The sequence below is a fragment of the Balaenoptera borealis genome (assembly GCF_965194805.1).
Source record: "Balaenoptera borealis genome assembly, chromosome: 14".
NCBI classification, from domain to species: Eukaryota; Metazoa; Chordata; class Mammalia; order Artiodactyla; family Balaenopteridae; genus Balaenoptera; species Balaenoptera borealis.
Window position 1 is genome coordinate 72,503,101 of NC_138875.1, and position 22,884 is coordinate 72,525,984.

General features: G+C 45.2%; 1 protein-coding gene across 2 annotated transcripts in view; it reads right to left on the minus strand.

The window, feature by feature from the left end:
• Window positions 1-18,841: 18,841 nt before the first annotated feature.
• SART3 (spliceosome associated factor 3, U4/U6 recycling protein) overlaps window positions 18,842-22,884 on the minus strand; it is a 90,660-nt gene continuing 86,617 nt past the window's right edge. Inside the window, exon 20 of one of the 2 annotated variants that reach the window (XM_082353808.1) lies at window positions 18,842-19,449. In XM_082353808.1, the coding sequence (XP_082209934.1) occupies window positions 19,350-19,449 (100 nt within the window). In that variant the 3' untranslated portion in view covers window positions 18,842-19,349. Of the gene's footprint in view, window positions 19,450-19,757; window positions 19,930-22,884 lie in introns of those variants that run through there. The other variant, XM_082353807.1, reaches the window with a different exon arrangement.

Genomic DNA, 22,884 nt, shown 5'->3' on the forward strand with positions numbered 1-22,884 from the left:
TCTCATGCTTTCATGTGGCCCCCCCTCCAGCAGTGGTGGGTTGAGTCCCTCTCACGCTTTGAATCTCTCTGACATTCCCTTCTGCCTTCTCTCCCGTCTCCAGCTGGAGAAGGTTCTCCATTCTTGAGGGCTCACAGGATTAGTTTAGACCCACTTGGATAATCCAGGGTTATCTCCCTTTCTTAAAATCTGGAATCTTAATTATATCTTCAGAATCTCTTTTTCTATGTAATGTAACATGTTCCCAGGATCCAGGGGTTAGGCCATGGATATTTTGGGGTGGGAGGCTATTATTCTGCCTACCACACCCCAGTATACAGATACCTGAGTAAATGGCCACAGACCAATCTTTTGGGGAAGAACTAAGGAAATCACTGCTGTACTCACTACCATGATGTCACAAGGTCCTTTCTCATAAGGACTCTGTCCTTTCTCTCAGTTGATGGATTATAGGTTTGGGAACTGGTTCAAGCATGGAAATTGGGATCATGGTTTTCCTTGGAAATAACTGACTTCAGTCTTCTGCTCATCCAATATTGATCTTCTTTGATTATACATACTTAGAAACACATTTGTTGACCCATTTATCTATCCTGCCCAGAAGCACCATGATCTGTTAGCCATCTCAGTGGGCCCCAACAGGTCAAGCCACGCTGGCTACCATTCTGACTTGCTGCCTGTGACAGTCATCGTGCCCTCCTTCTAATGGTTAAGAGCTGCCAGCTGGCCTCTGCTCCCAAATCCCATCATTCCCATTGCTACCAAGATACCAGTTCTGTAACAGCATCTCTGCCAGCCCCACCATCAGAGGACACCACTACAGAGTCTCCCAATGACGTTGGTGCCCCCTTATTGGCACCCTCGTTATGGCCTTGGTAAAAGGATGGTCCACCAGGCCTTCCCAAGGAATCTACCCAACAGGTGATTTTCTAATCTTGGGTAGTAGATCCCCTCTAGCATTTTCGCTTCTCTGAGACTTTTGATCCCTTCCCCTAATCTGCCATCTCTACTTCATTCAATGTGAGCCAGTTTCCCAAGCATCCCAGCAGTGTATCAAGATTGGCACCTGGGGTGCTTAACAAGAAGTTAAATGCTATCTAACAACATGGGAAGAATGCCCCATATTGACTGATTCTCTTTTATCCAACTTTCTGTCTTGTCCCCCTTAATCCAGCGTACCCTCTGGAGCCACTCCAAGGCATACTCTCCCAATTTGAGGTTCTGCAATTCCTTTGGAGTTTATTATCTCTCCTCCCTGAGCAGATCCAGCGTTTTTCTGGTCAAGCCGTGCTGGGACTTAACCCTTCTTATAGGTCTGATATCCAAAGGTAGTGGGCATCAGATGACGGGGACGGAAAGTATTATCCTATAGGTAGCTGTCTCATTTGAGATTTCTGCATAATTTTCAAGCAAAGGGTGGCTATTATCTTCTGACAAGGAAGAGTGGGCTGCTTCTGCAGGGGATTTGAGGTTCTCAAGTGCCCCTTCCCAGATATCCTCATCCCAGTTCTCAGGGTCTCACTCCCTCCCTATCAGGGCACTGACTTTGGCATAGAGGACTTGCCTAGGTTGAGACTTCAGCTTTCTCTAAGTTCAGTAACTTTCACAATTGAGTCTTGTACCTGGTTTTCCGTTCGGTCTGCCTTTCAGCTGGTCTCTCTTTTTTTTAATTTTTATTTTATATTGGAGTACAGTTGATTTACAATGTTGTGTTAGTTTCAGGTGTACAGCAAAGTGATTCAGTTACACATATACATATGTCTATTCTTTTTCAAATTCTCTTCTCATTTAGCTTATTACAGAATATTGAGTAGAGTTCCCTGTGCTATATAGTAGGTCCTTGTTGGCTATCTATTTTATTTATTTTATTTTATTTTATTTTTTTTCAGCTGGTCTCTTTAAATGTTCCCAAGGAGGCACTCTGACTCTCACACATGGTTTTCAATGATAATGAATACATCAGAGCCTATCATCTTCTCTGTTCCATGAATCCAGTGATTCAAGGGAACGGCTGTTCAGTTTTCTAATTCTTACAGTTTTGATTTCCCCCGTGTCGTTCAAATGCCAGAGACACTGCATAAGTTATGTATCCCCTTCCCCCAAAACCCACCCCAGCTGAAAGTCTTAGTGACGGTCCTGCTACACCAAGCCCGGGTCCATCAATACTCCCCCTGTCCCCAGTGAGGAGTTCCCCACTACCCTTAAAGCAGCAAGCGCTCCGACTCCAGAGTTCCTTGCTTAGAACTGGCTTCCTCGGGCCACTTCTTGTCCCAGCTTCCCTAGGGTGGATTCCTTAGAAGCAGAGACTGAGCTGGGCATTCGTGCAAAGGGTTTGTTGAGGGAGAAAGGGATTGAGGGACGCAGCATAGGGCAGGGTGTGGGGAGGTAGGTAAAGATGTGTTCTCCGCTGGAGTCTAGCTTCATTCTGATCCCGTGGGTAGCCCTGGACCATGAGTGGTACCCCAGCCATTGTCCCGCCTTGATCAGTCAGTCACTGATAACCTCCCAGAGGAGGCAGCTCTCATCCAACAAAGGCAATTCGATTGACTGTGGGGTAGCTGTGAACCGTCAGCTTCCAGCACTCACAGCAGTGAGGATGGGTATGCGAGGGAAGGTGATGAAAAGTTCACTAGGCAAAGAAGTGGGAAACGGGGAGGATAGATATTTTAGGCAGAAGGTTACTTCCAAATCATCCCATATGACAACTATGTGGCTTTATTATTTTAAAAGTAGTTTTCGCACCTGTTACCTTATCACAAAATAAAGCCTCACAAAAATAAAACCCATGTAGGAGTCAGAGTTGGCATTACTTCACGCAACAGCATGAATGAATCTCAAAGTGATGACATGGGGTGAAAGAAGGCAAACAAAAGAAACACATACTGTATCATCCCACATGCAGAGAATTCTGGAAAATGCAAATTGGACAATAGTGGCAAAAAGGAAAACAGTGGTTCCTTGGGGGGAATGCAGCCAACACCTTGACTTTGGACTTCTGGCCTCCAAAATTGTGAGAGAATACACTTCTCGTGTCTTAAGTCATCAGTTTGTGGCAATTTATTATAGCAGCCTCAGGAAACCAGTTTGGAGGGGTTCCATATTGGTCAGGACTGGCCAGGTCCTATTACCCCACAGCCTTCAGTCTTTGGCTGGGAGCATCTGGGAGAAGCACAGCCCAGCGTGAACATAAAGGGGGTTCCAAAGATGCAACAGCAGGAGATTCTTGGTCAACCAAGCTCCCTCAGAGGAGGGTCTGAATGGCAAGCCTCTGTGACCATCACAAGAACCCTGCATGATGTCTAGCACACAGCAGATACTCAGTGACTATTGTTAGATGTTGACTATAGAATATAACATTTGTTCTGTCCAGCCTCATGGGGCAGACCCTATGCTAATATTATTAATAATTAATTAGTTGATATTAATAAATAAATAATATTATTATTGTAAGAACAGCCAACACTAGATAAGAACTATTTACCATGCACTGTTGCATGTACTTAGTGCCATGCATATATGCATAGACACATGTATGTATCTATGTACATATATGTGTATACCCGTACACACACAGTTAAATCAGTTTTAAATTTCATGTAAACTTCACAACAACCCTGGGAGGGAGGAATTACTAGTCCCCTTTGACGAAATCGAGGCGCTGTGTGGTGCAGTCACTTGCCCAAGTTCACACACAGCTTGTCAGTGGCAAAGCAGGAATTCAAACCACCACCCCATATTGCTCTTGTTTTTAAATAAATTCTATTTTTATTTATTTATTTATTCATTCATTCATTTATTCATTCGTTTATTCATTTATTTATTCATTTATTCATCCATTCATTTATTCATTCATTCATCCATTCATTTATTTATTCATTCATTCATCCATTTATTTATTTATTTATTTATTTATGGCTGTGTTGGGTCTTCGTTTCTGTGCGAGGGCTTTCCCTAGTTGTGGCAAGTGGGGGCCACTCTTCATCGCAGTGTGCGGGCCTCTCACTATCGCGGCCTCTCTTGTTGCGGAGCACAGGCTCCAGACGCGCAGGCTCAGTAATTGTGGCTCACGGGCCTAGTCGCTCCGTGGCATGTGGGATCTTCCCAGACCAGGGCTCGAACCCGTGTCCCCTGCATTGGCAGGCAGATTCTCAACCACTGCGCCACCAGGGAAGCCCCCATATTGCTCTTGAAAGCAGGAAGAACATAAGTCAGTAAGACAAACAACAAAGATGTTGTTTAGTCAAACAACAAAGCTCTGACACAATTCGAAGACTGAACTCCCATTATTGGAGATACGCAAGAAAGAGCCATTTTGTTGAATTGTTCCACAACTGTCTGTTGCATGGGTAGGACTAGGCGTCAGGGACGAGCACGAGGGGAGTAAGGTGGAGGCTAGAAATGGCACACAGGTGCCTGTGTCTGCTGTGTATTGAGTGTTTACGAAGTACCTTTCTAAGGCTTTTATCAGGACTCGCTCATTAAAATTACCTGACAACTCTACAAGAAAGGTAGCATTATTCTTATTCTACAATGGAGAAAGAAATTCTTATGTTATAAATAAATAAGTTCAAGGTCACACAGCTAGGTCAACCCAGCTCTGCCTCCAAAGCCCTGCTTCTAACCATGACCTTGTCCTGCCTCCCATCCACGTACGATGGTTCTGTTCCAGGATCCCATGGCCACAAGTCCACAGAGACACCAGATGCACCTTTTTTTTTTTTTCATTCCTTTTGCTGCCTTCAGTGTCTGAGATGGAAAGGCAGCCCCCTTCGGGGCCATGGCAGTGGCTCCGGGGGAATGCCCCCTCCTCGTTCCACTCCTGCTGTCCGGCCCAGACATGGAGCCATCGTTGACACCAGCTTCCCACGGTGGCGTGTTCTGACAGTTTGCTGGTAATTGGACACCACTGGCAAATCATGAGCCCCCTACGTTCCCGCCACATGTGGCCGGGCTTGACTTGTTGCTGTCGAACACCTGACACATTTCAGCTCTGGCTGGAAATTGGATCCAACCTGGGAAGTCACTTGACCACTGTGGAGGTCTGAAGGGAACAGCTGAAACCCCCGCTCCCCGACTCCTGCTTTCTGTCCTTCCCTGGGGGTTTGGAAAAGTTCCACGCACAGTGAAGTAGACTTCAGTCTACTGAGGGGTGGAGAAGGCAGAACTGAAGAAAGCCAGCCAGAGTCCTAATCTTGTCTCGGCTGCACTGCTGCTCGCTGTGTGGCCTTGGGTGAGTCATTTGCCTTCTCTGGGCAACGCAGGGTAGAGCTGGTGCTCAGACTTTGGAGTCAGACAAGCCCTGGGTGGGAATCCTAGCTCTGACATTACCAGAGGGATGACCTTGGGCAAGTTCTTTAGCCTTTACAAGGCTCAGTCTATTCTTCTATGAAATAGAAGTAAATAACGGCACCTATTCGTAGGGCGACTGAGTATCCCATGAGAATGCTTGTCACATGTTTGGCACAGTGCCTGGCATATAATTAGTGCTCAGTCAATAGTAGTAATGCTTACCACATCACCACCACTTGACGGACAAGCATATTTCTAAGCATATTTATAATGGGCACTCCCCATCTCCACTGAGTCATTCACATGGAAGATGAGGTTTGGAATCAGGATCTTTACAAGTCCTTATTCAGTGGATGCAATCAGTGGTCACGTACCTAGAATGATATGTGATGCCACCACTTATTGAAGACTTAATAGATACTAGAGAAAGACAACTACAACCCAGCATCCGCCTTTGAGGGGTTCCTTGAGCCTCAGTTTTCCCATCTGTGAAATGGGCACAGAGATCCTGCATTGCCTTGCAGGCTGGTTGTGCAGATCTAATGAGATAACCAGCGTTACACATGCATCATCTCACTTAATCCTTGTGGCAGCCCTGCGAGGTAGGTACAATTCTCATCCCAGTTTTATAGGCAAGGAAACTAAGGCTCAGAGAGGACAAGTGGTTTTCTTAAGGTCACACAGCTGGTTAGGGGAGGGGCAGGGAGACAAACCCAGGCATTCTGGCTCCAGAGCCCATGTTCACAGCCACCCCAAGGTGGAATCAGTCATAAACAGAGGCCAATGCTCTCTTTTCCTAAATTTCCCCAGCGTCCTTCCAGTCTGGCTGGCCTCTTTTGGTCAAGTGCAGCCAACCAAGGAGACTGGTGGGTCCTTGCTCCCAGAGCTGTCTGAACACAGCTCACATTTCCTGACCCCAAAGAGCTGGATTCTCAGAAGTACAGGCTTGAGCTTATTTTGCCCACTGAATTGGATGCATTTTAACATCTCTTGGGGCTGCAGAAGGCTTGCCTGAAAGAGCTTCTGCCCTTTGCTGCCATAACGGCGGGACCCCTATGTCCTTTTGCATTTGGTGGCTCTTGCTTCTTCCTGACAGAATCATTATTCCCACTTATTCTCCCATCTCAATCCTTCATCCCTTCCCAGCTCCATGATTGCAGGGGTGCCAAAGGCAGAGCTGTGTTCAAAGGGCCTGGCACACGGATATCTACTCCCCAGGCAAAGGTGAATGTCTCAGCCCCGGGTGGGATGGCACATCACTGCGTTTGTCGGGATCACTGTTAAACCCCCAGAACCAAGCACAGGGCATGGCTCCTAGAAGGCACTAGGAAAATAATTGCTATATGCAGAAAGAAACATCAGACTAGTGTTAAGTCGTGGCAATGTTCATTTAAATTGTTCATGATTACCAAGTACTTACAACAGCTGGATGTTTTACATACAATACCCCATTTAATTATTTTCCCTCTTAACGGAGGAGGAAATTGAGGGGCACAGTTGTTATTCATCTTTCCCTCTTGTGGAGGATTGGGGGCAAGGAGAGGAGCCAGTCACCGGGAAAATCCTGTACCAACACCAGCAGCAGCTCTCATTTGGGGGGCATCTTCTACATGCCAGCCCCTCTACTCATCACTTTACATGCATTGTCACCAATCTACACTGTAACCTGCAGAAAAGATATTATTATCCCCATTTTACAAAGGAAGAAACAGAGTCATGGAGTTAAGTAATTCATGTCTATGTGGCAGAGGCAGGATTCAAACCTAGGTCAACCCAGGTCCAAAGTCTGTGTGCTTTTTTTTTTTTTTTAATTGGAGTACAGTTGATTTACAATGTTGTTAGTTTCAGGTGTACAGCACAGTTATTCAGTTATACATATGTGTGTGTGACAGGAATTTTTCAGATTCTTGTCCCTTATAGGTTAGTACAATATATTGAGTATAGTTCCCTGTACCAATATATTGAGTACAATATATTGAGTATAGTTCCTTGTCCCTTATAGGTTAGTACAATGTATTGAGTATATAGTTCCCTATACTCAGTATATTGAGTATAGTTCCAAGCTGCACAGGAAACTATACTCAATATATTGTACTAACCTATACAGGTTATACATCTATACAGTAGGTCCTTGCTGGTTATCTATTTTATGTATAGTAGTGTGTATATGTTAATCCCAAACTCCTAATTTATCCCTCCCCACCCTTTCCCCTTTGGTAACCATAAGTTTGTTTTCTGTGTCTATGAGTCTATTTCTGTTTTGTAAATAAGTTAAGTTGTTTTTTTTTTTTTTTTAAGATTCCACATATAAGTGATACCACATGATATTTTTCTTCATCTGGCTTACTTCACTAAGTATGATCATCTCTAGTTGCATCCATGTTGCTGCAAATGGCATTATTTCATTCTTTTTTATGGCTAATATTCCATCGTATGTATATATACACCACATCTTCTTTGTCTGTTCATCTGTTGATGGACACTTAAGTTGCTTCTATGTCTTGACTATTGTAATTAGTTCTGCCGTGAACATTGGGGTGCATGTATCTTGTGTACTTAACCATGATGTCACACTGCCTCACCCTCCCTTCCTGGAAGGAAATTTGCAAAATCCACAAAATTCAAAGGCACACTGCTTGAGTCAGCTTGTGCTGGGCACTCACTTAAATCACTTTGGGGCCAAGGAGTCCCTAATCAGAACGCAGCATCTCCAGAGAGAGACCCCAGTGTCTACCCAAAAGCCCTGTGCATCCATCCTCTCTGCAGTTCCTGACTCACCTGGCCAAGCCTTAGGTGTTGGCTGTCCACCCTCAGGGGCCTCAGAAATGGGCAGAGTGCTGTAAGGAGGGAGGAAGCAGATGACCCTTTCTGGAAACCCGAGTCTTACCTGAGGAAGAAAAATCAACAAGGAAGTGGAAAAGGAAGACAGAGACACAACTGGTTTTGAGAGTTGGGTCAGAGAAAGAATTGTGGCCAAGGCAGCAGCAGAGAGGTGGGTGTATCAGACAGCAGAAATCACTGGCTGTACACCAATGTCGAGAATCACTGTCCTATATTGTAATGGATAGTCATGCATTTTGTATATTCATCAAAATAGAAAGACAGTCACAATATTTTAAGTGAATAGCATAGGTTGCAAAACAATAGAGATAACTTATTAGCACTGGGGAGTACTTTATTGGTTACCCTCCCAATACCATTCCATCTCTTTCTTCCTTACTCATGGAAGATTTTATGAGTGCAATTTTGCACTATTAGACAAATATTTTCAGCCCCAGGGGATGAGTGAAGATTTGTGTAAACCAGTCGTAGCACGTCCATTGCCCTCATCCATTGACTGGTCTAGAAATATCCATGTAGCCCAGATCTGATCAATCACACATAAGGGAAATCTGCAGAGAGGCTTTCAGGAAATTATCTTCCTCTCACCCTTCAATAAGAGAGAGGTATATGCAGGGAAAATTCCTTTCTGCTTTAGCTATCTTCCCTTCCTGATTTTGGACACTGTCTTGTGAGGATGTGATTCTTGGAGCTGCGGCAGCCATCTTGTGACTGTGAGGGAAGTCACTGCCAGGGAAGGCAGGACAAAAAGATAATAAACACGTACACCTTTAATGACATTGAACCATCCCAGAATTACCTTCCTCCAGCCACTTGATATATAAAGAAATAAATGTCTATGGTTTAAGCTACTTTAGGGTTTTGTTTTGTTTTTTTTTTTCCTGCTACTTGCCATAGGATTTTTGATTGCAAGTAACAGAAACCCTTTCAATCTAGTTGATTTGGAAAAGAGAGAGTTCCAGGGATCTCCATAAGGCTACTCAGGAAGCTCAAGGCTAACATGTGGCTGGATTATGGAAACATCTCTGAATTCTCTTTAAGTTGGCCTCCTCCTACTCCTTCACTGCAGATCACTCTCCTCGGCATCTAAACCTACATCACAGGGCAGTGTTGCCCCTTCTAGGTTCTCACCCGCTTCATCACAGGGATCAGCAAGATTCAGGCTGGAACCTCTGGGTCTCTCTTCCAAGTCCCAGTCAAGGCACTGACTGACTCAGTGTGGGTCAGTCACCCACTCGTGACTTAATCAACTGTAGCCAAGATTGGGTCATGCTTCCAGAAGCCTGGTCTGGAGCAACATGGATGGGCCGGTTCCCAAGATGGGAATGGGGACGCTCGGCAGGCAGAGAAAATGTCCACTGCAAATTCCAGAAGGATTACACACCAAAGTTTAACAGTGTTTACCTATGTGGGGTGGGATTACAATTTTTTTTCTTTAGACTTACCTGCATTTTCTCACTTCCCTACAACAAGCATATAAAAGGAACCAGAAAGCGCTGTCTTTGCCATTTACCAGCTGGGTGACTTCACCTTTCTGCACCTTCTTTTCTTCATCTCTAAAAAGAAACATCACCCTCCCTATTTCAGCAAGAGCAGGAAGGATTCAAGGGGATAAATCAGGTCACCAGCTTGACATGCTGCAAACTGGGAGGTGTTTATATATTTACATACTGAATATGTGTGTTTCTCTTATGTCGCCTATTCAACTGTTAGCAAGCACCAATCTGGGTTTCCCCAAGTGCTTATACTGGGTTGAATAGCATCCCCTCAAAATTTATGTCCACCCAGAACATGTGACTGTGACCTTATTTGGAGATAAGGTCTTTGCAGATGTTACCAAGTTAAGATGAGGTCACACAAGATTAGAGTGGACCCAAAACCTGATGACTGGTGTCCTTATAAGGAGAGGGAGATCTAGAGACACAGAGGCACAGAAAAGATGGCCATGTGAAGACAGAGGCAAAGGCTGGAAGGATGCTGCCACAAGCCAAGGAATGCCCGCGACCACCAGAAGCTGGAAGAAGCAAGGAAGGATTCCTCCCTAGAGCCTTCAGTGGGGACATGCCCTGTTATCACCTTGATTTTGGACTTGTAACCTCCAGAACTATAAGAAAATAAATGTCTGTGGTTTTAAGCCACCTGGTTTGTAGTAATTTGTTAGGACAGCCCTAGGAAACTAATAGAGTACTTAACATAGTACCTTGTACATGGTCCATTCTCAATAAATGTTGAATGAGTGAGAGAATGAATGAATGAATGAGTGAAGGAGTGAAATGAATTGGAAACAGAGGCTGACAGGGCTTAGCTAACCGCTGTGCCAGCCTTTTTGGCAACCACAGCTAATGTTTAATGGTCTCTCCCAATCCTGGTCCAGCCATCCATCCGTTCATTCATTATCATTCATATTTACTGAGTTCCTGATTTGAGCCGGATCCTAGGCACTGGATAGCAGTCCCATTTTAACTAGAGCAATGATTTGGGAACTGGTCTTTTTCAGTCCCCACCTCCCTATGCACCTGTGTTTTGATCGATGACTTCCCAGAAGCCACCCAGCCATGCTCACACAATAAAAGGAGAGAAGAAAATTTAATAAGATTCCAAATTGCCTTCCCTTGAATTCAAATTGCTTCATATATTATGTTCATGGTAACTACTGTAGTCCCTATTTTTTCTCCAGCCCCCCTCCCTTTCTTTCTAATACAAGTTCTTGTGTTAACGAATTCTAGATTTTCATTTAATAAATGTTGCGTGGGAAGCTTCATTATTTGCAGCTTCATCCATCTAAAGCAGACACATAAATGCCCCCTTTCTAAGTACCTGCGATCAATAGAGCATGATTCTCACGTACTCTGGCCCTGTGCACTGCCACCAAGAATTCAGTTGTTGAAAAGACCTTATAAATCAATACAGCCAAATTGAAAACTCCAGGAGAACTCCACATCATTCACTGAGGCGCTTGTTAGACTTCTCTTTACTTTTAGAGGGAAAAAAACACCAGGGAAAGGTTGACGAGGAGGGCAAAAGAAAACATTTCCATTTAATCCTAATCATTTGGCAGAGCTTATGGAGCTTCTACTTAGCATGTGGATCTAATTTAGTTTTGACTTCTTGTCCTGATTAATTTTTTGTCTTTGCCACTCTTCAGACTAAGGTCTCTCCACTCCAGACCATGTAGGGATGGTTTCTGAGTCTTCTCCAGGGAGGCACTAAGAGAAAGACAGAATTCCTATGTTCACCAGTAAGCCTGCCATGTACCGGGTACTCAACAAATGTTGTGGATTTCAGTTGAATTGTGTGACTGCTATCCTAGGATCTTTGAAGAATGGGAATAAAGCGGAACCCCTTTCTCTCTGTCCCCCTGCACACTTCCCTTGCCTGACAGTTCTCTACTGTGGCTACAGGAGTGGAACAAAATTTATCTTCAGTGTCCACAATGCAGTTTGGGTTGTTTTCTTTTTGCCCCCTCTTTGCTTCCTGACTGCAGAGAGAAAATCAGCTTTAGTAATTGTAAATTGCCCACCCTGCAGGGAGAGGAATAACCTGTCAGTTGACGGCAGCTCTGGGATGTTTGGATGTTTCAAAGATGCCTCAAACACAGCCTGCAGAAACCTAAATTGATCACCTGCATCCCTACTCCAGACCTCCCCCATCCATGTGCTTCTCTTCCTATATCCATCTACCCATGGTGTTCAAAACCCATGGTGTTGAACAGTTCCCTGGCCCCTGTACGTCCCATCCACAGCCAAGTCCCCATCTCCACTCTCCTTCCTAGATGTCTCTGGATTCCATCCACCTCTCCCCATCTCCTTTACCACCGCCCTCTGCCAGCTCATGCATCACTAAACCGCTTCCCACTGGATCTCCCCCCTCCGTTTTTGGACCCGCCTCCAGCCCAAGGGCTCTTCCTAAACCGAGTAGCTGATTGTGTCCCTTGCCTGCTTTAAAGTTCTTCAATGGCTTTCCATTGATTTTAGATTAAAGACAAATTCTTTACACTTTATAAAGTGAAAAGAGGTGTGGCCCCTGCCCATCTTTCCTACTTTGTGTTGTTTCATATCCCAGCCCCCACCACAAGCTTCTCAACCCCTGTGCATGCGCACACACACACACACAAACACACACACACAAACACACACAAACACACACACACACAAACACACACACAAACACACACACACACGACTTGCTCACTGCACTGCAGTCACTCTGGCCTTCTGTTTCTCAGCTTCCTCCTCCCTCAGAGCCTTTGCTGGAAAGCCCTTCCTGCCATGCTTCCACTTGCTAAGTCCTACTTATCCTTGGGTCTCTGTTTCATTGTCCCCTCCTTGGAGGACCCTCCCCTGATCCCACTAAGGATCAGCTTACAAGTTCACCCAGCTAAGGTTCATGAACTTATATTCTCAAAAACTCCTTCTTTTCTTTTCTTTCTTTTCTTCTCTTTTCTTCCCTTCCCCTCTCCTTCCCTTTTCCTTTTCCTTCCTTCCTCCCTTCCTCCTTTCTTTCTCCCTTCCTTCTGTCCTTCCTTCCTTTCTTTCTTTCTCTTTCTTTTTTGGTTTGTAACACTTATCACAAGAATAAGTAAGTAACTTTTGTGTAATTGCTTGTTTAAATAGTTTTTGCCTGTAGATCGTAAGCACCATGAGGCAGGGCCCCCCCTTTCTTGTGTTCAGAACCTGAAGCATTTAAGACTCACAATGCATATGACTTCAACACGTACATGAACTTATTGCTGGCAAATTGAAAAAAAGGTAATTATGAAAATAATATTCATTACATGTTAAGTAAAAAAGTGAGGGGTGGAGAAATATGGACAGAAAAAGCTGGAATAACATACACCCAAAAGGATAGAAAATTAACTCTGGATAATAGGAGTATGAATCATTTTAATATACTTTTTGGTTGTTTCCATTTTGTGATTTTCCAGTGATGGACAAGTATTACTTCTTTAGTAACATAGAATAATAGTTATTTTATTTCTTTAAAAAGTTTTTTCCTTATTTACCAGTGTGTGAAGATGCTGGCTGGTGAGTGGTCTGTGCCTATCTACAAGGCTAGGATAAATGTTCAACAAGAAAAATATGGACCTTTAGGGATTTTTTTTAATGCAGATGTGAAGGGGTCAAAAGTAAGTTTGTGTGCCGGATGCACAGTGAGGCCACACGAACCTAAATGTCGGAGTTTGGAGCAGAGAAAGGTTTATTGCAGGGCCGAGCAAGGAGAACAGGTGGCTTGTGCTCAAAAAAACCCCTGGAACTCCCTGATGGTTTTTCGGGGAAGAGTTTTTATAAGCATAATTTGGGGTGAGGGCTGAAGGGCATGTGACTTTCTTCTGATTGGCTGCTGGTGAGATAGCAGGGTGATGTTCCCAGAATCCTGTGCTCAGCCTGGAGTTGCCATCGTCCACCTGGGTGAGGGCCTTAGTTCCTGCAGAAGAACTCAAAGATATTTTGTTATGTATAGTCCTTGAAGAGGAACCAGGGCCCTGCTTATAAGCTGCACTGTTGTTTCTTGGCTGCCCCTGTTTTGTTTCTGCATTCCCTTCCTTCCCTAATTAGTATCTGTTGTTTTTTTCTAAATTGGAGTATAGTTGCTTTACAGTGTTTTGCTAGTTTCTGCTGTACAGCAAAGTGAATCAGTTATACGTATACATATATCCACTCTTTTTCAGATTTCCTTCCCATTTAGGTCACCACAGAGCACTGAGTAGAGTTCCCTGTGCTATACGGTAGGTTCTCATTAGTCATCTATTTTATATATAGTAGTGTATATATGTCAGTCCCAATCTCCCTATTGGTCCCATCCTCCCTCCCCCCCCTTGGTAATCTTAAGTTTGTTTTCTACATCTGTGACTCTATTTCTGCTTTGCAAATAAGTTCATCTCTACCATTTTTCTAGATTCCACATATAAGCGATACTATACGATATTTGTTTTTCTCTTTCTGACTTACTGATTAGTAACTGTTTGAATCTGCCCTTTCAAACTCAGGGAAGGTCTAGGAGGCCCAAGCCTTTTTCTTACAAAGAAATGGGGGACACAGAAAGGCTTCTGTACCCAGGACGGCCCTACTCGGTTTCTATAACTGAGCTGGAAATTGAATCCTGGGTTCAAGTCCTAATTCCACCACTTTCCTTTCCTGAGCCTCAGTTTCCTCCACTGTACAATGGGGATAATAAACCTACATCACAGGCGGTCTATGTGAAATGAAGTCATATAGGTCCAGGTGTGTCATTGGGCTACACAGGGCTCCTCAGGTATGACCTTGAGATGGGAGGCAGTGTTCGTGATAGTTAAGGGGGAGCAAGGTGACAGGAGGTGGAGTCCTAGCTCAGCCACCTGCCAGCTCTGTGGTCTTCATGAAAGCAGTCAATCTCTCTAAGCCTTGGTTTTCACATTTATGAAGGGGGATAACGCTAGTACCAACCTCACAGGGTTATGGTGGGGATTAAATGAGGTCATGATTTTCAGGTGCTCACTATACCTGACACATGTGCATTTTGTATTATTATTATTATTATTATTTATTCCACGTGTCTCCACTCCCATCCCATTCCCACCCCCATTCTAAGCCAGCTATGCTCACACCCCTAATCCTGACCTACAGACTTTTCTTTGGCCTTTGATTGCAAAACCACCATCAATTCAGCAGGTCCCTGGGGTCCTAGGAAGCCCTTCCAGGCCCTCAACATCATTCTTACTTCATTTTCTCTGCTGAACCCCTGGCAGCCAACCCCCCAGGGGAATCTCAAAGGTCAAAGGCTGGAAAACACCACTCCTAAAAGTGATCAAAGCCATCTTCCTCCTTTCCTTGAATACAGCACTGAAAGGAACGCAGCACGTGGTTGAAAGCCACCAATTAGGTTGTGCTAATTACACCCTGAGGGAACCCAGTCTTGAGGCCCCAGAGCATGAAAGGAATTCTTTCAGCCAGGCTTAACCCAGAGAAAAAAAGTGACTGTGGTGTTGAGTCCGAGGAAGTGAGATGCTGGCTGGGGTCAAGAAAAAGAAACTTGTTTGAGAGTTTTTAAAATACAAAGGGGGCTTCCCTGGTGGCGCAGTGGTTGAGAGTCTGCTTGCCAATGCAGGGGACTCGGGTTCGAGCCCTGGTCTGGGAGGATCCCACATACCGCGGTGCAACTAGGCCCGTGCGCCACAATTATTGAGCCTGCGCATCTGGAGCCTGTGCTCCGCAGCAAGAGAGGCCGCGATAATGAGAGTCCTGCGCACCGCGATGAAGAGTGGCGCCCACTTGCCGCAACTGGAGAAAGCCCTCGCACGAAGACCCAACACAGCCATAAATTAATTAATTAATTATTTAAAAAAGTAATAGCTTTATTGAGGTTTCATTACAATTCCTCTATTAAAGTGCAAAATTCAATGGTTTAAAAAAAAAAGGAAATTCGGGACTTCCCCGGTGGTCCGGTGGGTAAGACTCCACGCCCCCAATGCAGGGGGCCTGGGTTCGATCCCTGGTCGGGGAACTAGATCCCGCTTGCATGCCGCAACTAAGAAGTCCGCATGCCGCGATGAAGATCCCTTATGCCGCAACGAAGACCCGGCGCAGCCAAAATAAATAAAATAATAAATAAATAAACATTTAAAAAGTAAAGGAAATTCAAGTTAAAACAAAAAAGGAGGGAAGTGGTTAGGACTCGGCACTTTCACTGCTTGTGGGCCTGAGTTCAATCCCTGGTTGGGGAACTAAGGTCCTGCCAAAAAAAAAAAAAAAGCTTTAAAAAAACACAGAAGGATATCCTTTTTGCCAATCAGATCAACAAAAACAAAGTGGTGGAAACTGCCCTCCGTGGACAGGGCAGAGGGTACCAGGAGTGAAACTCACCATGGTGAAACCTGTACAGCCTTTCCACTGCAACAGCAACTCCCATCAAAATTCAAAGCCTGCATAACCTTCTACCCTCCCAACTCTACTTCTAGAATGTGTCCTTTCTACAGAAACACATATGCACAAATATGTACGGACAAGAGTGCGCATGAAACAAACGCTCACAAAAAAAGCTGGAAGCAATTAAATGTCCATCAATGGGAAAATGGGTCATATTCTATTGGAATATTAACTATCTCCTTAGAAAATGAGCCAGATCTCCTTGTGCTCACAAGACCTATTGATAAGTGACCAAAAGCAAGTCATAGATCTGTAAGTAAATTATAATAAGTAGTATTAACAAGAAAAGAAATGCACAACTGCATAGAGGCATATGCCCATACTCAGGTATATAAGTGCATAGAAAAACCTGCAAGGGTGTGCTCCAAGCTGTTAAGTAGACACCAAGCAGGGAACAGGCAGGTGTGTTGCCAGAGCTGCTCCATGTCTTTGCTCAAAACCCTTCAGCCTCCGCCTTTAGCAGGAGTGTCCCTGCTCACAGCCTGCCAGCGCCCCCCCTTTAGCAGGAGTTAGCATAAATCTTTAAGTTCAAGGGCCCAGAGATGAGAAAGAAATCTCCCAACAAAGAAATCCAGACAGAACCAGCTGGGACCAAGTTGGCCTCCAATCTGACCTCCAACAGACCCCGAGTCGCATTATATGCTGATTTTACTACATTAGCATATTAAGTGACACACCTACCGGCATCCAGGACTGGACATTAAGGACCAAAAAAGGATAAAAAGGAAGTGGCGCACCCCACTCCCTCGAAAAAGCCCCGCCCCTTCCCCGGTAGACTAATGCCTGCACCTCCCCATCACTAGCCTCACTCCTCCTCGTTTTGTCTTTACTCTTTAAAATTACATCCCTCTCCCGAGGTGGGCAAGAAGTTGATCTGTGAACTTAGTTCCTGGTTCTCCATTCTTTGACCACTGAATAAAGCTTGTGCTATGTCAATCTCAGCTTCCGTTTCCTTATTCACCTACTCAGACCCTGATGGAAAAAGAACCCTCCCCCACCTAGGCAGAGAGCCCAAGCAGGGTCCATATGACTCAATTCGGTAACAGGAGCACAGAGAATTTTTAGGGAAGTGAACCTATTTTGTATGACACTACAATGCTGGATACGTGTCCTTATACATTTGTCCAAACACCAGGAGTGAACCCGAATGTAAACTGTGGACTTTGGGTGATGATGTGTCAGTGCAGGTCCACCCGTTGTAACAACCGTCCCCCTCTGGTAGGGGGTGTTGATGGTGATGCCGAAAACTCAGCCTCTGTGCTCTGGTGCCGAATCAAATCTCGGAGACAGAGTTTTGGGTGAAGTAGAGAAGAATAGCTTTATTGCTTTGCCAGGCAAAGGGGGACACAGCCAGCTCCTGCCCTTGAAAACTGTGTCCCAACCCAGGAGGATTTGGTGAGAAGTTCTATAGCAATAGTTCAAGGGTGGGGTTGCCGATAAGAATAGGGTGTGTGCAGGGCCTGCACTCCTTTAATCTGGTTTCAGGTAATCTCTTGATGAGCTTCTCTGGTTCCTTTAATCTGGCCTCAACTGGTCTTCTCTGGAATGAAGAATGCTACCTCTTCCATTTGTTGGGTTTTAGTTCTGTAAGGAGCTCAAAGATGTTGTCATGTGTATCCTTTGGGGGGGAACCAGGACCCTGCCCCAAGGCGGCACTATTGTTTCTTGTCTGCTCCCCCCCTTGTCTCTGCATCCTCTCCCTTCCCTGCTTAGCAGCTGTTTGAACCTGCCCTTTGGAAGTCAGGGAAGGTCATGGAGGCTGCATAGAAAGGCTCCTGGACCCAGGAGCCCCCCAGGGTCCGGCTCGGTTTCAGTGGCGGAGGTGTGGAGGCAAGGAGTGTACGGGAAGTCTCTGTACTTTCCTCTCAGTTTTGCTGTGAGCCTAAAACTCCTCTGAAAAAGAAAGTCTGTTTAAATCTAAATAAATATGAAAATATTTCTAAAAATTGGATACATCTGGAGAGAGGGGAGGGAGGACTTGTATTTTGCATCCTATACAAAAAGGAAAAAACCATCTAAGCAGAAAAAACATAGAAATGAGGGAGGAAAATGGTTTATCAATTGAAAAACTTTTCCCTTCCAATGCCACCTCCCGTAATAAGAAGGTAGATTTAGGTCCCAGTTTTAAATATTTGAAAGGCTTTCAGACATGTGCCTTGCTTTGTCTTCTCTGCCCACTCCCCAAGCCTGCATCTCCCTGGCCTGTGATCCATTAGAGCCTCCCTGTGGGGCTGTGCTATTCACCACAAGGAGCCCCAGACACAGAGACGGTCTAGGCAGGATTTACAAATGATGCAGTTACAGTCTGGCACGATTTCCCACTTGTGTCTTGTAAATCTTTATTTAAATTTCGTTTCCCTTTAAATTAAGTGCACATTCTCTCTCCTTCCAGATGTTTTTGCGTTGGCTCTTGTAGCCTTTAAGACGTTCTTGGTTGCAAGTGAAAGAACTAAGTTAGCAAAAGGTGGATTTTATTATAAGCCTTCAGTAAATGTTCGTTGTTGCCACTGCCCCTGCTGTTGTTATGAAAGGCAGGACTTGGGTGGGTTTCAGGAACAGCTAAATCCAGGAACTGGTACCTGGATAAATGTCTTTATCTCTGTCTGTTGCTCATCTCTGCTTCTGTTTCAGTAGAGTCTCTTTCACTTGTAAGTGAAGCCCAAGTCACCAGCTTTAGCCAAAAAAAGTGGTGGGGGTGGGGAGGGGGGTGCTTATTGTCTCATATAACTGTGGCTTCAGAAACTCCTTCATATAGGTACAAAAACTATATAAGTTAGACTCTCACCCTGCAAACAGAGTGTGGAATCAGTTCTACCCAGCCCACATGAACTAAGAGTGGGAAACAGGTGGTTCTTGCCAAGGCAAATCAGGGTGTTATCCCTAAAAGAGGTGGAAGGGATGCTAGGTAAGAAGAAACAACACACGTGGACCACGGCTCATCTCTCTGCTCATTCTCTTCCGTTTCTCACTCTCTCTCATCTCACTCTCTTGCTCTGATAATTGGCTTCTTCAAACACTGATCTTTATGGTGGTAAATATGGCTGCCAACAGATTCCAAATCCACTTGGCCTGACTCTCAATCCCAAGCCCAAAAGTCTCAGTGAAGGTTCTTATATCATTTATCTACTGCTGCGTAACAAGTTATCCCCTAACTGAGTGGCTTGATACAACAACAACATTTATTATCTCACATAGTTTCTGTGGGTCAGGGATCCAGGGCAGCTTAGCTGGGTGGTGACGGCTCAGGGTTTCTCATATGCCAGAAATCATCTCCAAGCTTGACTGGGGCTGGAGAATCCATTTCCAAAATAGTTCACTCTAATGGCTGGCAAGTTCATGCTGGTTGTTGCAGCTCCTCACCACATGGGCCTCTCTGTGGGCTGCTTGGGTGTCCTCACAACATGGCTGTTGGCTTCTCCTGAAATGAGTGATCCAAGACAGAGAACATCAAGCAGAAACTATCCTTTTTATGATCAGTCTCAGAAGTCACATACCATCATTCTATTCATTAACGGTAAGGCACTAAGTCCAGCCCACATTCATGGGAAGGGAAATATTTCACCTTTTGAAATAAGGGATGTCAAAGAACTTGTAGATATATATTTAAACAACCACAGCACTGACTAGTCCTTCTTGGGTCAAGCTTTCATCAAGTTTCATCAACTAGGATCCGAGATAGAGTCATGTCATAACATGGTTGCTCCCTCCGCAATCTTGTGGAAATGGGTGAGAAAGAAGTTTCTAGAAAGGAGAGTTGCACAACCAGAGAAGAAAGGGCTCTTTTCCTCCAGCTCCAGAGAGAAAAATTCCCAGGGAAGTATTCTGATGGGCTGAGCTTGTATCACATGCCCCTCTCAAGAGCCATCGATCACAGTTGTCAGAGAGGCAGGGTCTGGTGCTAAATAAAGGAATAGAAAAGGAGTCCCAGATGGTCATGCATGATGGTGTCTATACTGCATGACCCTAGACAAGCCACTTAATCTGTTTATGTCTTAGTTTCAACATCTGCTAAATAGGGATTAGAAGGCCTTCTGCATAGACAACTCTTATATTAGGTGGTATCTGTAAAGTACAATGGTTAGCCACATGAAAGCCTGTTAAGATCCTTACTGCTGCAGGTACCTAAAACTCGTCTCAAACTGGCATCTTATCAAAATAATATATAATTGGAAAGTCTCAAGGCCCACTCTTCATTTCTAATTCTCTTAGTCCTTCGTTGACGTCATCCACAAAAGGCTTTCCTCATAAAAGCAAAATAGTTGTAGCAGTTCCAGCCCTCATGTTTGAAACCCACACAATCCACAAAGGAAGAATGTCTTCCTCCCAACATTACAAGCAAGAATCCTGACATTCACTTTGATGGGACTGACTGAGGTCACATGCCCACCCCTGAATCAACCAGTGTCCAGGAAAATGAAATGGGCCAATCAGCTTAAGCTAATCAAAATCCACCCCCGATGGTTGGAGGTGGAGTCAGTCTCTCAGGAACACAAGGGAGGTAGAAGGAAAATCAGGCCCTGTAGGAAAGAGGGTAAGAGAAAAGGAATGTTGTAGGCCAAGGTCAGCTGGCCTGCCAAATCCAGCCCACTGCCTGTTTTTGTAAATGAAGTTTTATTGGAACACACCCACAATCATTGATCTACATATTGTCTGACTGCTTTTGTGTTACAATAGCAGGATTGAGCAATTGCCACAGAGCCTAAAATATTTGCAATCGCCTGCAAAGCCTAAAATATTTACTATCAGGCCCCTTACAAAAAAAAAAAAATTGCAGGCCCCTGCATATAAGCAAACACAATTTCCTTCGCAATAGTACTCAAAATAATATTCTTTTTATTCCCCCCCAATCCCTCCTCTGTTGAGAGACATCATGACAAACCAGCAGAGCAAGCGTCTGTAGGCGGGAGAGTCCTCCCAGGGTCCATCAGCTCTCACCCCGTTGCCAACGACTAAACACAGAAGCCTGCGAATTCACATCAGGCAGAGGACTGGGTTGTGAAGCGCTTTCACGGCCGCTGGAGCGTAAGGGCTCCAACTCCATTACCCATCGCGGAACTTCACCATTCAAAGGTCAACGGTGTGCAGCCTCAATGGTGCTGGTAGCCCAGGGGCTGCGGATTCCGATTTTTCCTCTATGATAAATGAGGAGCAATCTCCAGGAGCTCTAGCCTGGAAGACAGCCCTAGTTAAATTACTTTATCGCCCAGCTGAGAGATGGCCGGCCTGCAGGAGATGTACTCGGGCAGCACGCTAGCATGCTAACTAGAATCAGCATCAGCACCCAGGCGCTTCCTTAGAGCAACAGAATCCTCCCTCCTCCTTCCCCGCAAAGAGTGGAAGAACTCCACACTGGGCTGGACCTGTGGAAGCTGCTCTCCCTTGCCATTTCTACTGCAAAGAAGACGGGGTGTCTGCATAGTCAATGCTCGCCTTACATGCACACGTCCAGTAAGATCACTGCCTTCAAGCTTGTCAAGTGGCAGAGAACCTGAACTTCATGGCATCCTTGCAGACACCCGAAATGCTGGTATATCAAGCTTAGAAGAAAGCTTAGAGCTGCAGCTAAGTGCACAGGCATCAGAGAGGGAGGGAGAACAGGGTTCAAATCCCAGCTCCTCAATCTACTACCTATCGTGGGCAAGTGTCTCTGTCTGGGATCCCACAGCAACTTACTCCGAGACAAGGGTTCAAGTGCAGGTAGCTGATTTGGGAGATGCCCTCGTGAAGCGCCAGCAGGGGGTTGGGGAAGAAAAGGAGCCAGTGCAGGGTGTGTATCAAGGAAGTCACCAAGGTAACTCAGCCAGGGAGCAAGATGGCAACTCCTATAGGTCATTATTCGAGGGCTGCCCCCTGGGGGCATTAACTCCCTGGCACTTGTGGCCTGCTGTGCCTGGGGACGCTGGTGGTCCAGTGAGAGCCTTCAGGCAAAGAGCTGACCATGCTGGGGTTGGAAGACCAGTCCACGAACCCTGACATGGTAAGACCATGTCAGGGTATGTAGAGTGGCACCAGCAACATTTGCTACAGCAAGCAACCTAACCTCTCTGAGACTCGTTTTCCTCACTGATAAAATGCAATAATATCGAATACCCTGGGGTTGCTTTGAGGGGTAAAGACAATACCGTAAATTAAAATATTCAGTACAGTGCCTGGCACTAGTAAACATTCAGTAAATGATAGCTATGTTTACAAGACCCAGCCTGAAAGATCAAATATACAATGAATGTCATGCTCATGTTTTTAATCCACTCTGAGCCCCATCCTGTGGAGTTGGTAAGAAATTCAATCTCCATATTTTGGGGTGGTTCTTCCACCTCAAAAGGTCACATTGGAATCTGAGAGGCTTAACACAGGGCTCAGGAAACAAAAGATGGGCCTCTGGTCTTCAGTCCCCTACGTGTCCCTGATGGGCTATCATCCAACTCTTACAGAATCAATTAAACTTGGCTGTAGGAACTGAGAGCCCCAATGTCTGGGGTCCATCTTCCTTCAGTGTACCGCGGCCATTCCACACCTCCCCATCCTGACCCCCAGTGGGGCTCCAGCCATCTCCCCAGGATCCCGTGTAGGATCACGGTACCTACAGAGCTCCAACCAATGCCTTTCTGGTGTTGAGGAACCTCCCTCCCACTCTCACTGCTTCTGCCTTTTCCCCACACCTCAGAGTCACTCATCTCCTTCTCTCCCTTTTTGAGACCTCAGCCAAGAGCTGCCAGCCGAAGGACAAACAGAATGGACTGAGTTTCCTCCCTGAGATAACGAATGCCTTCTTGGAATGGGCTGCCAGCATCATCTGAGCTGCCCATCCTTGACCTATAAGTGGTGACGGTCTGTGACGGCATCAGAGCCCCGC